General features: G+C 34.2%; 4 protein-coding genes across 7 annotated transcripts; 2 read left to right on the forward strand and 2 right to left on the reverse strand.

Moving 5' to 3' along the window:
* Positions 1-4,648: 4,648 nt before the first annotated feature.
* On the forward strand, positions 4,649-5,885 carry RpL36A (ribosomal protein L36A). Its single transcript, XM_073966381.1, has 3 exons — positions 4,649-4,742; positions 5,072-5,245; positions 5,542-5,885. Exons 1-3 carry the CDS (start codon positions 4,740-4,742, stop codon positions 5,677-5,679), a joined length of 315 nt encoding a protein of 104 aa, XP_073822482.1. The 5' UTR covers positions 4,649-4,739; the 3' UTR covers positions 5,680-5,885.
* Positions 5,886-8,267: 2,382 nt separating this feature from the next.
* On the reverse strand, positions 8,268-9,504 carry CCDC53 (Coiled-coil domain containing 53). Its single transcript, XM_073971307.1, has 4 exons — positions 9,317-9,504; positions 9,081-9,245; positions 8,606-8,901; positions 8,268-8,536 (listed from the first exon to the last, which is right to left on the reverse strand). The coding sequence occupies exons 1-4, from the start codon at positions 9,359-9,361 to the stop codon at positions 8,491-8,493; spliced, it is 552 nt and encodes a 183-aa protein (XP_073827408.1). The 5' UTR covers positions 9,362-9,504; the 3' UTR covers positions 8,268-8,490.
* A 1,446-nt stretch (positions 9,505-10,950) lies between these two features.
* On the forward strand, positions 10,951-14,845 carry Snx21 (Sorting nexin 21). 4 transcript variants are annotated; one of them, XM_073971312.1, is made up of 4 exons: positions 10,951-11,028; positions 13,435-13,572; positions 13,637-14,330; positions 14,393-14,845. In XM_073971312.1, coding segments are annotated over exons 1-4 (969 nt in total). In that variant the 5' UTR covers positions 10,951-11,027; the 3' UTR covers positions 14,529-14,845. The 4 variants fall into 4 exon arrangements, with proteins under 4 accessions (XP_073827413.1, XP_073827410.1, XP_073827411.1 ...); XM_073971309.1 differs by having other exon boundaries at positions 10,962-11,075; XM_073971310.1 differs by having other exon boundaries at positions 10,971-11,345.
* A 134-nt stretch (positions 14,846-14,979) lies between these two features.
* Positions 14,980-16,125, reverse strand: Psf2 (DNA replication complex GINS protein PSF2-like protein). Its single transcript, XM_073971313.1, has 2 exons — positions 15,828-16,125; positions 14,980-15,763 (listed from the first exon to the last, which is right to left on the reverse strand). The coding sequence occupies exons 1-2, from the start codon at positions 16,070-16,072 to the stop codon at positions 15,409-15,411; spliced, it is 600 nt and encodes a 199-aa protein (XP_073827414.1). The 5' UTR covers positions 16,073-16,125; the 3' UTR covers positions 14,980-15,408.
* Between the last annotated feature and the right edge of the window lie 416 nt (positions 16,126-16,541).

Here is a 16,541-nt window from a genome sequence, read left to right on the forward strand (position 1 = left end):
TTTAGAAAAAAAATGCTAACGCTGAATAGGGATCAACCAAATGTTTTTTTAGAGATCTCTAAAGCAACTGCTTATAAAATATATCGAACTGAGTGCATTTTTCATAACTCGGTTGGACTACATCAAAAGATGTTGTGAAATCATAACTCCAATTGCATTACTTCCAATTTTTTTTTTGCTGGGTATTAAACAGCATCCACGGATGCAAACTTGTTGCTGAAAATAGTAGCAAAGGCTATCGGCTATCAATTATTATAGCTGGTTTATACTAGCTGTGTTCCTTTACTTACCTGAGGTTAGTCGATGGTCAGACTAGCAAGGTTTCTTGAAACCAATTTCGTTAAAATTTCTTTTTAAGTTTCGTTAGTGTCCACACACGTTAACGTGAAATTTAAGATTTTTTCGTGTCCTCTTTATTTTACCATTCGCGTTTGTTGTGTTTCTCATACCAATAAAAACAAAACAAACATAAGCTCTGTTCCTTTACGTGCAAGAATCTTCAAGTTTTACCACTTTTTACTCGCAAAGCGTTCCTTTACTTCAGACAGCATACAATTCATATGGGGGCAGTTTACAACTTTTGCTACTTTTGCCGGTTTTACCACTTTCAAAAGTAAAGGAACAGACCAATAAATAAACTAAAAACAGCACAAAATAATTAACATTTATAATTAAATTAATATTAAAACATAATTAAATTTTCACTATTTCATTAATTTAATGTTTTTATTAAATCTTTTTATGCTTGCTTTGTTGTTAACGTTTGCTTGAGAAAATAAAAATGAAAGAAAATGGAAGAAAAAATCTTGCAACGAACAACAAGAAGAGGCAACACAACAAACACAGAAAACCATGTACATGGGTTTCACTACTTCATACCCCTCGCTTATAAACTTGACGTCGCCATGTTGAAATCGTGCTAGTCTGACCATCGACTTACCATTTTTACCATTTGTTATCATTTTTAACCTGCAAAGCGTTCCTTAACCCCGAAAAGTGGCAAAATTGGAAGCAATTTTTAAGAGAGTGAGAGGGGAGAGAGAGCGAAAATGGCTTTCTCTTCTACCACACACGGTTGCCACTGGGTAAAAAAATTGTCTACCAAAATTTTCCGAAAATGTTACCAAAAAGTTACCAACAAATTTAATTTGCCATTTCGCTTGATACACATCGAAATATGCATCGAGAACGCTGTAAAATGCATATATTCTAGATCAAGGCATATTTATATAAGGTAAATGCATGAATTACAACAACTAACAAATTTACAAAAACAACATTGTTGTTATTGAAAATTTATGGCCGATTCCGTACAGCGAGGCGAGTCGTGTCGCGTCGCCAAATGCAATTTTTCGATTCCGTATGGCAATATCGCCTGACGTCGTCAAATTTTGTCGCCGAAATGTTCATTTTCCGGCGACAACAAATTAGCTGTCGCCGTACATTTTTACTAACGAATAAAAATAAAATAAAAAAAATAAAAATAACTTCTTATCGACGATTATTTTCTATCGCTGTACGTAGTGCATTTTTTAAATGTTGTCACAGAGACGATAGACGACGCGACATGACTCGCCTCGCTGTACGGAATCGGCCCATTAATGTCAAAAAAAAAAATATTGAATAATGGGGTCGTTCTAAATATTTTCTAAGGAAAAACATAAATACATTTTAAAAATCCTCTAAAATAGAACAAATTTGAATCAAAATGCAAATATAAAGCATACAGAACTGTCGTAGGTCATTGTTATTACCCGTTTACGATGAAAATAAGTATTTTATGGTAGCAAATTTCATGAGGAGACCCTATTACATTTTGAAAACCAAATTTACAAAAAAAAAGTAAAAATGCAGCTAGTTGTCACTACTACCTTATATAAATTTGAAATCCAAATAGATATTTATTATTCTCGCGTATAGGGTTGTATGGATCCATTATATACATTTTTTTAAATGCCACGGCAACAAAAAATTGTAAATCGAATATTTTTGACTGTAACCTCCATAGAACCGACATTTTAAGGTAATAGCCACAGTATCTATACGAATTGGCCGAAATTTAGTATTTGGTCTCTGTTAGGTATACAAACAAAACATTTTTAGATCCAGAATTTCAGAAAATGCATGTATCTCCGGGAAATATTCGTCGTAGACCCGCTGTAGTATACCAAAATTCATATCACGACGAGATAAAGCGAGGTTTTAGCCACATTATCCAACTGAAGTTGCTCAAATTTGGTAGTTACTATGTATAAAACATTTCTTTCGAGAATCGTTTGATATTGCACCCTTTGATATTACCGACTTTCGGTACTTATTTTTAAGGATTTTACCAATTATCGAACCGACATGGCTTACATTTTGGTAGTTTCTCTTCGTTAGGGGTATAAAATATTCCTACAGGGAATTGTATAATTTCACTATTTTAGCTATTTTTAAAGTTTTAGCCGGATGGTAGGAAATATCTTGAAAAAAAAAACAGATAGAATAGGTGCATAACCGATGTGAAAAAAGACCCTTACTATGAATTTGCATATCTCGCCGTTGACCAATTTGACGTACATTTAAATGCGGAAAATAATAAAATAAACGCAAATATATGGTCTGTTCCAGAACCTGCAAGAAGCTACTCACATTTTTCTCTTTATGTTATCGAAAAAAATAGTAAACATTAGTAGATTATTGCAGTTCTGGAACAGACCAATATTTGGTCCGTTCCAGTACTCATTTTTACTATTTTTTTTCGATAACATAAAGGAAAAAAAATTATCGTAGTAAAAAATAGTATCTTCTTGCAGGTTCTGGAACAGAGCATTTATAGTTTGTTCAAACAAACCTTAAAAAAGTTACCAAACCAAAAAAGAAATTACCAAATTACCAACCCTATAAAATGTTACCAAATTTGGTAATATTCTACCAACTGTGGCAACCGTGCTACCACAGGCTACCAGCAAAATTTCTGCAGGTAAAAAATGGCAGAAATGACGATTGACGATTATTTCACAATGAAGAACAGAAGAAAAAGTCGAACGCTGACAAAACTAAATGAAATAAAAGACGAAAATTGATTTTTTATGTTTCTTTTTGACATTGCTGCCACATCTACCATTTTTCCGTTCCTTTACTTTACTGGTAAAAATGTTCATGAGAGAGCAATTTTGACACTTTTCTCTTTTACCACTCTTACCATTAAAAAAAAGGAACAAAGCTACTTATGCACCGAAATCCACTCCGTTGTTTACACTTATACTAATGCTTGGTTTTGAACAGTTGAAATCGAGTGGATTTCGTAAATGTAAACTTAGCATTTGTTTACATTTACGAAATCCACTCGATTTCAACTGTCAATTCCTTTGTGTATACGTCAAATGAAATCTCATTTGAAATCTATTGGATTTCATTTGACGTTTAAGCAATGATGCTTGGTTTACATTCGGCCTCGTTTCGTGATTTCGAAGGCGTTTCGTGATTTCGTGCGGAATCAAGCAAAATTTATCGTGATTTCGCATACAAAAATGAAATCATCTCAGTACTAAAAAAAGTACCAAAAGTTGCAACACATTTCACGTATGACAATAACCAAGGTAGATGTGCGAATTGCTGCAACAAAAAATGTTAGTATCAAAATTTGTAAACAATGTGAAAAAATATTAAATTACTTTGTTACAATGCTATATTTCATTGCGTTAATGGCAATTTTAGAAATTAGAGCGAATTGTCAAAAATTGCTTCCCCATACAAATATCCTAAAAAATACGGGAACGGAAAAATGATGGAAATTGCAAAAACTCCAGCAGAAATGTCAAAATCAACGTATCAGTTATAATATTAGATACCAATGAACCATGGTGTAAGAAAGAAGGTGATACAATAATAAAAACTGATGTCTTCATTTGCTGTCAAAACATATTTTAAATCAAAAATAAATACCAAATATTTTGCTTCTATCAAAAATATCTGTGTACAACATCTTTGTTTAACCTTCGCGAATAATATTTTAACGTTTTCTTCTAAATTTTGTGGATATTTCGCGCAAAAAAAAATTGACAGCAAATGAAGACTACAACCTAACGTCAACTATTGGATCACCTTGTTAAATTCGCCTTGCCAATGAACATAAGAACATGCTTGCTGCTGGTTTCTACTAGACCAAAATTGTATGGCAGCAAACAGGAGAAGAGGGTGTTATTCGTTGCTATTTTTGTTTAAAGAGAATTGCAAGTCTTTCTAGATTTCGGTGTACGGGAACGCATTTTTAGCACTAAACGGGAAAATTACTGCAAGTACTAATATTTTGCAGGTTCTGAGCACAACTTTTATCTATCAGAATTTATTATTAGATGTCTCAACGATAAAATCATTATTTTTTTATTTTTTGGTACTTTTGAGTACTGTGATTTCCATGTTGATTTCGCTGAAATCACGAAATGAGATGCTTTAATTTGTGTATGCAAAATCATGGTAAATTTTGCTTGATTTCACTCGAAATCACGAAAAGCATGCGAAAAACGAAACCATGCCGAATGTAAACCAAACGAAAATCGACGAACAAATTTTTCTTACATTTATCGAGTTATATGTAAACGTACTATAACTTCAAAATAAATACAACCCTATGCATTATAGCTGTGTTGCGTTGACATAACACACTATTTGACAGTTGTTGACACATATGGCGCATCCGTTATTTCCCTTCTCTTTCTTTTCGTTTCTTTCTTTGACAACTGAAATTCGTCAAGATGGTATGTGCCGAAAAGTTTTTTAATGAAATTTAATGTAAAAAATCAAAAAACATCGAAACAAAACCCTACAACATACAATAAAATGCCAATGAAGTGATTTAAAGACATTACCATGAAAAGAATTAAGAAAATATTTAATGTGAAAAATGACTACAAGTAAATAAAAACGGTGAAGAATTAAATTGTTACGACGGACAGTGTTCGCATGAAAATATTTTGATTTTTTAAATTAAATTTCAATATGAACATGAACTTTGTGATATATTTGTAACTTTAAAATGAATATTAAAGACAGTTTTCTGTGTGTGTTCCCTTTTCCTTTTCCGTAGGTAAACGTACCAAAACAACGTCGCACCTTCTGCAAGAAGTGCAAGTGCCACAAATTGCACAAAGTCACCCAATACAAGAAGTCCAAGGAGCGTAAGGGTGCCCAAGGTAGACGTCGTTACGACAGAAAACAACAAGGTTTTGGTGGTCAAACTAAGCCCATCTTCAGGAAGAAGGTAAGTTGCAACCACTTTGTGTCCTTTCATGTAATGAAAAGACAAAGCGGCATATTCGTAGAACCAGTTTGCTGTTGTTGTTAGTAACTAGGCATTTTGGTGGGATAAATATATGCCATATTAATAAACCATTTTTGGTTTATCATATTTGTAAGGATTTCAAGAGGGGATACAGAACAGTATCTCTTTAACCTGAAGATATGGACATTTGTTTACTTTAAACTATTTTTGATAGCATTGTGACTTGATGAAGTGGATTTTTTAGTAATTGATTCCTTTCTTTCTCTCCTTTTCAGGCTAAAACTACCAAAAAGATTGTCTTGCGTATGGAATGCACTGAATGCAAATACCGCAAACAATCCCCATTGAAACGTTGCAAACATTTCGAATTGGGTGGTGACAAGAAACGCAAGGGTCAAATGATTCAGTTCTAAATTATTCGCCCCCAGCCGTTTTCGAAGTCCTTCGTAATGCCTGCAGACGACGTTGTTTTTTTACTTCGTGTGGTGTACATTTTTTAAGTTGTACAAAATTACATTTTTTGTAATTTTTGTTTTAAAAACAAAATAAAAAATATCTGTATTTGAAAACACTTCAATGAAAAAGAAGTGTTTTTGGAGAAGAAAACAAAATATCAAAAGTTGTGTGTGTTTCATTGCAAGAGTGAATCGATCGAGCAAGTAATGTGTGCACCTTGAAGTGGGTCGACAACCTTAGAGAGATCTTCAAATAATGTTGTTATGGATTTATGTGAAAGAAGAAGTTATAGAATTGGAAAGCAGAACAAACTTTGAGAAAAAAATTAACTTAGTCTTCAAATCCACGGCCGAAGGCCTGCTACTTAAGAAAACTTACAATTTTAAAGAAACTTTCGTCCGCGTAGCCGAAATTTGCACCTGTCCATAGGAGAAAGTTTTAAATTCCCGGACGAAGGCCGGCTTCTTAAGAATGCTTCCATTTTTAAAGAAACTTTTGCACGCGTTCCCAAAATTTGCTCCAGAATTGTAACCGGTTTATATACAGCTGGAATTATTACATTTCTGGATAGGTGTTTTCCTAAGCTTTCTTTTTATACCCATAACGGCCCAGAATACCCGGTTATATATCCGGTTTCTTACCCGTAATATCCGTTCAAATAATCGGATAACCGGTTATGACTACCGGCAAAATTTTATATTTAAATAATTAGGGCATCGAGATCTATATATGTTGAAAATTTCAAATCGATCGGACGATTATAGTCAAACTAGGAATGTTCCGAAGTTATTAAAAAATAGATTCTATTCGACCAAGTATTTTCGAGGATATTATAACATCCGAGAAGATAACGCTGAATGCCCATCGACTGTGGATTTCGAAGATACTACAAAAGATGGTGCGAAATGCATACAACTTCTCATGATTTGGATCAATGTAGTAATAAGCGAAATGCAAAGGGATGAGTCTCCAACTTATCGCATACGACAAATCTAAAATCCCACGGCAGCGGGTTCTTTCTTACCGGATTGACCGGAAACCAATCGAACAGATATTCGCCTTACGGTAAGCACATCGATACTACCATCTCCAACAAATCCTTTACAATGGGAAGATACCCTGAATGTCTTTGAAAATTCTGGACCCGTATTAATCCAGATCAAACAGATCTTTTTGTCATATATACCTTTAGAAGCTCTTCCTTCTCGAGATAAGGATAATGCCCAAGGCATTATAGATACCATTGTAAAGATTTTTGATGTCCAACATAGGCTACGATGCTTACTAACGGATATATAATAATTCGTCCAACCTAAGACCACTTCGGTACCTCCCATAAAAAATTCAAATCTTTGGCATAAGTGGGAACTTCTAATTCTGAAATTGTTGTAATTTATAAGAAAATTTAGATGTTAAATAGGGGTTATGTGCGACCTTACTTACGATTTCTTTGAAATTTTGTACCACAGGTTGGAGTTATTGTCCTGAACACGATTTCACGGAACCAGACAAGTAAGGAGAGAGTCCAAAGGTACAAATGAAAACCTCCAGACTAGGCAGGTTTATATAGCATTCACAATGATGCAGTCGCGCAGTACGGAATGTCATACTTGGAGACCACCCCCCATCCATAGCAGCAGAAGAACGCCAGCTACCAAGGCAAACAGGAGTGGTGTTAGCCAATCTCACATCCGGACGATGATGTAGTCGTTTTAATTCATATTGGACCCGAATTGATGTTACGATACCCAACACATGTCCAGCTAACACCACTCACCTGATTCTTAATGGGCGTAAGTCCAAGTTGCAGGATTTTTGAGTCTGGATACAGAGGATCCAGAAACAGTGAACTGAAGTAATACACAATCGAACATATTTTACAACAACTATGAACACGATAACTTGCGAATTGAATAATTTCTTCCAAACGTACATCGAGTTCCATGAAAGTCTATATTGGACAACACAAATTTTAGCTTAAGGACATTTGAAGAGATGTTCGAGGATAGTTTGATTTTTTTCCGAAGGACCTGTTTACAGCGATATACAGCCCTATTCTGAACATTCCCATTCCCACGCTTTCCAGATTCTCAACGACATGGGAACAGCAAGAAATGGGAGGAAGTTGTTAAAAAGTTACAGAATAAGTACCTGTCCTTCTATTCAGTAACTTTTTAACAACTTTACTCATTGTTTATTTTACAACAATTTCATTTGTTTGTTTTGTAGTTGTTACAAAAACAAAAGAAATTTTAACAACTTTTCAATCGATAGAGAAGTTACAGAATAGGCCTACTGTTGTTTTTATGCTGCAGATTCTGAAATTTTCCAATATATTTTCTAAGTTGTTCATACAACACTAGCAGTCTTTTTTAAAACTATAATTTTATACTTTAATTTCTCTTGATAACGGCCGAGTCCTCAAAAAAAAAAAAAAAAAAAAAAAAAAAAAAACCTTCCCCAAGTAGTATTCTTGCAATATAGGAGGAATTATATATTGTTGATTGGGTCTATCTGCTAGTGTAGATAGTAAAAAATTCAGTTATTAAAATCCGAGCTTTTGCAAAATATTTTATATAGAGCTTTGTTTTCTTATTTTCATAAAACAAACAAATATTTTTTAAAATCATTTCTTAATTACAAAAAAGAAAAAATACCATACCATCATGGCTTTAAATTGATCATGCTTCGTTCTTTCATATAAACGTTCTTTTTATAATCACAGTAAAAGTATTTGGATAATTTTTATGCGTTCTCTCCTTACAATATCAACTTTCATTTGTAGCTTCCAAGGGTAGTAGTGTTTGGGGATTACTAAAAACAAATTCCAAAATGAATTTAATGTTATTCAAAATAACAAAATAGATATGTAGCTCACATTACCTAAGAATATTTGGATCCAGACCTTCCGATTGCATTTTTAATTGTACAGCTGGCAACGGTACACCGACCTGTATCATTTTAAAGTATTTTTTATACAGGCTATGTTCCGTTGCTGGAATGCCTTGAGGAATTGTTGTTTCAGTTGGTTGCTGCTGTTGTGGTAATTCTTCTGCTATATCCTTTATAGATTCAGTCTTCTTACTATCATCGTTGTTTTGTTCATTTGTTGTTGCAGTCTTCTCATTGGATGTAACTGTTGGATTTTCTTTATTCTCTACATCGGGAATTGAGGCTAACTGTAAGATGAAAAATAAGCTTTTTAGAATATAGTGGTCGGAGAACAATTTAGGTTTATGGGCTGATATATCTACAACGATATACATTTTGTGTTGCGGAAGTCCATACTTTCCAACACATATTTTAAGGTGACCCGCGATCAGGCCTTAAAGCTAACTTAAGCCTATTTTATTCATACCTTTGCCTCCAGAATGGTCAATGCTGCCTCAACTTTTTGTAATTTTCTTTCAAGTTCAATGAATCGGGTTTCACATTGCAAAGAGAATTCATTGAGAAAGCTACAGGAACTAATCAAAAAATGATTGACAAACGCTAATATACGTTTCTGATGTAAAGGTGGTAGCTATTGTAAGGGATTGGATTAACATTCATTATTGAATAATGTGGTTAATGTGTGTTGTTCGAAATACTTGCCTGTGTTTTATCAACATTTTGGGTTAACAATTCCGCAGCATCCATATTTTGTATGTATTTATATTGCTATTGTGGGTATATTTTGAATAAAAAAATCTTCCAGTCACTTAATTTTCATCAAATTGCAATGTTTTTATTATCTTTAGCATTGCAAAAATGTAAACAAGTTGTTCGAACAGCTGTTAAATCTAATTATATTTGGCGTATGACGCATAACGTAGTTAATTTTTACGAACAAAGCGTAAGCTCCAAAATAGGCCTTGTACACACGCTGCGACTTTTGATGCATGCATCACCATTTTCGTACTTGTAGGGTTGCATTTTTTCGTAATATTGTAAGAAGTGTAATTTTTGTAACAAACATGTACGATTTTACATACATGTTATGATTGTTGAATGCATATAGGTATAAATTGTTAAACCAAAATTATTGAAACAGGTAAAAATATTTGTTAATATTTCTCGACAAATGTAAATAACAAAATTTTTGGAAAAAAACATTGTTAGGTAAAAATGTATTTTCAATTTTCTACGACACACAGGTAATAAAACTCCGACAATATGGGCGTTCACACAACTATAATTATTGAAATATTTTTACGAAATGTTGGGCTACAAATTGAGCAACGAACGGCGTCAGTATTAATCCAATCGATTCAAACAATTAAATTCTCTTATCTGCAATTCGCATTTTGATGTTTTAAAAACACATTTCGAACACAAGCAATTCAGTTCCAACTATGAAGTCAATAAAAACTAACAACATACTTATCAAATAAAGGAGGAAGTTTAGTCCATTAATTTTTATTACATTCTTTTAAATCCATGATGTACATTAAATAATTTTAACATTCTAAATGGTATTAATAAATTAAATGATTAGTCATGAAATTTTACATTTCATACATTTCGTACATTTTCATTCCCTCCATCACTACTATTTTTTGCAACACCGCTAAAAAAATGGTGATGCATGCATCAAAAGTCGCAGCGTGTGTACAAGGCCATACACAGTAGCCGTGTCTGTGTACGTTTCAAATGATATATTCTCTGTAATACTATGTTTACATTTACGAAATCCACTCGATTTCAACTGTCAATTCCATTGCTCAAACGTCAAATGAAATCCAATCGATTTCGGACGAGTTTTCATTTGACGTATACACAAAGGAATTGACAGATGAAATCGAGTGGATTTCGTAAATGTAAACATAGTCTAACATTTTGTCGAGAAAGCAAATATATACATTTGGTCTGTTCCTTTACTTTTGAAAATGGCAAAACCGGCAAAAGTAGTAAAAGTAGAAAACTGCTCCCATATGAATTGTATTGCGTCTGAAGTAAAGGAACGCTTTTCGAGTAAAAAGTGGTAAAACTTGAAGATTCTTGAACGTTAAGGAACAGAGCTATTAACTTTAGGTATATGCATAATTTATTAAATGGCAAATTTTGCTGTTTAAATTGATTACCATCAAAAGAAGTTTCCTTTCAGATCGTACCAGTATAAAGAGAACATATCGTGCAGTCTAAAGCAACCTGTCAGGAACCCTAAACGTAATACATTTGCCGTCGTATATTTTAACGCCATACGCCTGTGTCAGCTGATGGGGTGGTGTGTGTATAGGTATTTGTTTAATGTAAAAACAGCTGACTTGGGGCTAATCTCTCTCGATTTAGATTTGTGCAATTGAATTGCTTGCATTAAAGTATTAGTAAGAATTGTTGTATTTATTAAGTTGATCGCTCATCTACACCATTAGTAAGTCGTAGATACTTTTTTATTCGTATGACCCACTTTACAAAAAAAGTTACTTTTATTTAAACAAAGCAAATTCAAAACAAAAAGAAGGTTGTTATTGAAATTAAGTGTAAATTACATACTACGATTGCCTTACATTGCATCTTTATTGTTGTGTTTTGATATTAGTCACTAATCCAATGTATTCCAATTAAAGTGCGTAGTGGGTGTGGGATTTGTTGGTGTTCTGTGTTAATTTCTTTGTTTATTGGAATTTGTTGTTAATTAAAGGTAATTTAAGGTGGTTTTTTAAATGGAGAAAGGTGTATTGTTACAATATGGTTTGCAGACTTCAAAATTGTATGACTCCACAAGAAAGGGATACAAAGCCTAAAAAAATGTATTGAATAAGTATTAATTTAGAAAAGTTAAGAGAAATCTAAGTGAAATTCCTCCAAACAAATTGGATTTTCAAGCACTGCTACAAATGTGTCATTGCTAAAAATGGATTTCATCTTTTGTAGATGACATCATATTACATATTGATTAATAATGTGGTCCTTAATGTATATACAAATTATTAATCTGGTGCCGTTAAAATGCAAACAATAACAACAGATTTCCGATTCGTTCACTGGGTTTGGTCCAAGGACGGAACAAATTGAATACTCTACCAGCTGACGGAAAAATCTGAAATTTTTTTCTAAGTAGTTTTTTCTAAGTAGCCGGCCTTCGGCCGGGGATTTAAGACTTTCTCATATGGAAAAGAGCCAATTTAGGGCACGAAAACAACATTTTTTTTAATTTAAATTTTTTTCTTACTTTAACAAGGGAATTTTCGGAATTTCAGGGGCCCATATCTCGGGAAGTATGGACTTCCCCCCAACAAACTTTACATTTTTGTAATCAGGACGTAAAGATCTTCCTGTGGTAAACATTTCAGATTTTTCCGCCAGCTGGTAGAGTATTCTATTTATGTCCCAAGGACTTTCATTTACTTGAGCCTTTGGGCTTAAGTCTCGTTTAGGGGCACCTCTCGGATCGTCTGAAATTTCCACCATAGGTAGTCCTTGGGACCCTGACCACAACTATATCTTTCCCGGGGGAAGTCCATATTTCCCGAGATATGGGTCTTGACATTTCATTATAAAGAAAAGTGTGGAGAATAAAATTACAGAATCTATGAATGAGTGGCCAAAAAAATTTCTGGGACTCTAACTCAGGAAGTATTGTCTTTCCGAAAAGTGATCTTAAATTGGAATAAAACGTAAAAATCTTGAACTTTTGAAGAGGAGGTGCCTGAAAGAATGGAAATGGAGGCATTTTTGTGAATTCTCATTTGGTTGTTATCATCCCCTCCAACATTTTTAGTTGGACGCAGTAAGATTCTTTTAAAACCTTCTGGAGCATTGTGTTAGAAAACATAGACTTGGCCACGAAACAAATTATTATATCATTGTAATTAGAATTACAAGGTCGATTAACTTCGATAAACATCTTTAAACAAAGCTCAAAGAGGACTTAAACTACGCTAAAGCTTTGAACTTTTGTGGGCAGGTACCTGAAGGTCTTGTCCAATATGTTAGGACCTTTTTGGAACGCAGACAAATTTTTGCAACTTCCACAGTCATTCACCCATGCCGTCGATAATTATCGTTTCCATTGCCATTTTAGATGGTCAACATAGAATTTTTAGAGCTTTTAGGACCACAATGACCATTTAAAAAATTTCAAAACTATCTCTGAACAGCCCTCAAAATACATACACTTAAGGCGTTGTCCGATATAGTCCCTCTTTGAACTTGATTTTGTGTGGAACATACCTAAGGAAGTGGGTCGATATAGTCTATATAGGAACCTGATATAGCCTGGAAGAAAAAAAATAGACATAATTTATAATTTTATAGGAAAATTTTAAATTTATGTTGGGAAGGTGCCCGAAGGATTGAACCCAAATGACACATCTTTGAACTTAATCCAAGATTGGACAAAGTATTACGAGAGAGCAAATCGGTTGTTTGATTATTGAGATATCGTGGGCACTAGGCAGCCTGATAGACAAACGGACAGGGTTACATCGAATCCAAAGTTTTTAAAAATACTTGGGATCCAAAACCTTTATTTCGATGAAGCACATTTTCATATCAAAGTTTGTATAGCCGTTTGTTAGCCCAAAAGGCTACACACTTATGTTCCCACAACATCCCCGAAGGGACAAGACAAAGGGCTATGGACATAAAAGCAAAGGAAGTGCTGTAAAAAGCCTAGCATCCACACGAATTAAAGTGAATTCCTCGGGAGCATGGTTTAGGATTTTTGAGTTTTTATTTGATACTATTTTTTTTATACTTTCCCTTCACCACAAATTTTCCATTTGCAGTGCGAGCAGCAATGGCCCGCAGAACCATGGTTTCATCTATAGATGTACCCGATAATCCAGAGGACTTGGAAAGCCCCGACAGTATAGAAGTTGGTACACTGACAATACAAGATGCCGAAGCAAAAACGCCACAAAAAGGTAAACAAGAAAATTTTCTGATACATGATTTCTAAATAAAACAATGTTTTTTTTTTTCTTTTAGACCTCTGGGAGCGACAACCACATTTTATTCAATACACAATTCCTCCGAATACTACATCATTACAATTTGAAATTCTCTCTGCACGAATTATGCCACCGGATGGTGAAGATTTGAAAGTGAAGCGTTATGTTATCTACCAACTAACAGTGAGGCAAGATACAAGGGCAGCCATGGATCCACATCCGGCCACAATTGATAGACGTTATACCGACTTTCGTGATATGTATCAAAATTTGAAACGCGAGTTTCCACAAGAAATGGCAAACATCGATTTTCCAAATAAAGTGTTAATGGGGAATTTTTCTGCCTCCTTAATCGCCGAAAGGGGTCAAGCTTTCGAAGACCTTTTAACGCATATTGCCCAAAATACTACACTACGTTCAAGTTCTACATTTTTGAATTTTTTACAAAATATCGAATTAACAAAAGCATGTCAATTATTAGATGAACGTAATGATGCATGTATATCACTTTTGGAAAATACCTTTATGTTGCTGAGTAAGATATTTATGGACCGCTCTAAGCCAGTACTTTTGGTATTGTGTCGTTTAGTGGCAGCTTGTACTAGTTCCCCAGTACCACATCCATCGGCAGAGAAATGGGCAGCATTGGCCTTAAATCGTTATGAGACCCTTTGTGATATAGATCTATTGCCCTTGTATATACCACTGTTACATACATGTGCACATTTGTGGTAAGTTTGAGTAACGTTTTCCTTATAATTTTCAAATAATCTATTAAGAAATGTATTTTTAGGTGGCAAAAAGGTCGTGACCAAAAGCCCATCACAGATCGTTTAAATGACATGTCCCGCAAGGGTATTAGTATTAACAACAATCCAACACTAATGCAGGCTATTCATAAATTAGATCCTCGTTCAGAAACTATTTAATATGTATTTATAAATATATGCAGTCTCTCATAGTAGTAATTTAAGTATAACAGTAATGGAAATTAAGTGCAATTTACGTGAATATTTGCAATTTTGGGAAAAACAAGATTTATACAACTAACATTAATTTATACACATACTTTAGCCAATTAGTATTTAGCATTTAGATGATGTTTGTAACATGTTTAGCTGCTGTTTTCACCATGACACACATACATACACCATGGTATGGATATCTAACAATTTACACTTATTTTTGTATTATTGTTTGTAAAAATAAATGCCCGTACATAAATATTGTAATATGTACAAGAAAATGTTTAAAGTTGTTTTTGGATCTTTATGTATACCAAGAAGTCTCACGAACGATGCGTCATGTATCCTAGAACTTTCTTCATATGGGTTATTATGAACAAAAACTCCCCGTGAGATTTCTCAGTCTTTCCTTTATGTTGAAACAGCAGAGAGGCAAAACACGGGGAGTTTCCATTCAGAATAGCCCCCCATGTGTAAATAAGGCAGATTGTTGGTAAATTTCCACAACCATCAGGTCATAAGTTCTACTAACCTATGGGGTGCCTAAACACAAGACTATAACTATCTTGAATTAATTTTCTGCCTAAGTACATTAATGATAAAATAAAAGGAGTACTAGAGCATATTTCTAGCTTCAACATTAAAAATGTAAACGTTCACAACTCATAAAACCTTATATTTACGGTAATATTAATTGCCTTATTATTCGATCACTTATAAGTTACATTTCCATATAATAGCTTAACAAGAGTAACCTTTTTCAAAAAAACTCTGCTAGATTAAATTACATTAATTAAAATCATAATCTTACAATACTCACTAAAATAACATTTCCAATTAATGCCTATTGGGTTAAAAATGAGCTGGAGTTCATTGTACTCGAATTGAGGCCCAGCATTGAAGTATCTCTTTGTGTAGCCACTGCCGTACGTTGATAACGGGCAATGTGGTCCAAAGAATGAGGTAAGATTGGACGTACACTATGCATTTCTAGCAATGTTAGATTATCCAATTTAGCATAGGTACCCTCACCACGAATGAAAGCATCAATGGATGTACGCAATTTGGATTCACGTATGTCGAAAATATCTTTAATTATCGTACGTATCTCCTCACATCTGGGTACATCATCGGGAGCTGTGCTCATTATCAATTGGGCCTCTATCATATAATGTTCACTGGGCATTTTGGTAAAGAATCTAGGAACGACAAAACGTTGACATATTTAACACGGAAAATCAATGTAATTGCCATTAACCTTACTTGGATCTCTTTTCCTCTTCTTTAATCTCCTCTAACAGGTCCATATCCATCCATTCTGGTGGTACTATACGACATTTTTGTTGTTTCCTTAAATGTATTCCCAACCACAGAGGAACATGAACTGGCATACCAGCGCGAAATGGTCCCACACTGCCGGATATAAGATGCAGTGGGTCAAAAGAGAAATTCGGTATAACACCAATTATAGATTTTTCACCAATAAACTCTATAACACAAGGATCCATCTTGAAACAATGACTCCAATCAAACTGATCTGCAGTATAAAAAAAGTAAACAAACAGTGGGCGCCAAAATTTGCAAACAACTGTCAATCGGTTGACTTGACGTATCACCTGTCCGTACGACGCGTGTAACGTACAACGAACGTCATATGAGAACACTAACACAATGTTCCCACCAGAATGAATGAAAAAAGAGCGAAGACATGGTAGAAAAAATATAAGGTAAAGTAAATACTACAACAAATACAACTCAACAACAATCACAAAGTCCCAATTTACATTAGGCGAGTTTACTTGCGGCAATTGTCAGTTTGTAGGTGAGAGAGGGGGCTGAGCGGCAAAGGGTTACCATATGCCTCACCTCTCTCTCCATCAAACTGACAATTGCCGCAAGTAAACTCGCCTAATGTAAATTGGGACAAAGCAATTTGTTTTTGTTTGTAACGTTACTGTCACCGGTAGATGTAAAAAA

Source organism: Musca autumnalis, unplaced genomic scaffold (assembly GCF_047663935.1).
Source record: "Musca autumnalis isolate F117 unplaced genomic scaffold, ASM4766393v1 scaffold_2, whole genome shotgun sequence".
Taxonomy (NCBI): Eukaryota; Metazoa; Arthropoda; class Insecta; order Diptera; family Muscidae; genus Musca; species Musca autumnalis.

What these genes read in the sequence shown, in the direction of transcription:
- Psf2 (XM_073971313.1), bottom strand. Translation starts at nt 16,072, where the DNA reads ATGGATCCTTGTGTTATAGAGTTTATTGGTGAAAAATCTATAATTGGT. An exon ending in GAAGAGGAAAAGAGATCCAA is followed by an intron (nt 15,764 to 15,827) that starts GTAAGGTTAATG and finishes TGTCGTTCCTAG; the next exon opens with ATTCTTTACCAAAATGCCCA.
- Snx21 (XM_073971312.1), top strand. An exon ending in AGCAAAAACGCCACAAAAAG is followed by an intron (nt 13,573 to 13,636) that starts GTAAACAAGAAA and finishes TTTTTCTTTTAG; the next exon opens with ACCTCTGGGAGCGACAACCA. An exon ending in CATACATGTGCACATTTGTG is followed by an intron (nt 14,331 to 14,392) that starts GTAAGTTTGAGT and finishes ATGTATTTTTAG; the next exon opens with GTGGCAAAAAGGTCGTGACC.
- CCDC53 (XM_073971307.1), bottom strand. Translation starts at nt 9,361, where the DNA reads ATGGATGCTGCGGAATTGTTAACCCAAAATGTTGATAAAACACAG. An exon ending in AAAATGTTGATAAAACACAG is followed by an intron (nt 9,246 to 9,316) that starts GCAAGTATTTCG and finishes CCCTTACAATAG; the next exon opens with CTACCACCTTTACATCAGAA. An exon ending in CTGGATCCAAATATTCTTAG is followed by an intron (nt 8,537 to 8,605) that starts GTAATGTGAGCT and finishes ATTTGTTTTTAG; the next exon opens with TAATCCCCAAACACTACTAC.
- RpL36A (XM_073966381.1), top strand. An exon ending in AGCCCATCTTCAGGAAGAAG is followed by an intron (nt 5,246 to 5,541) that starts GTAAGTTGCAAC and finishes TCTCCTTTTCAG; the next exon opens with GCTAAAACTACCAAAAAGAT.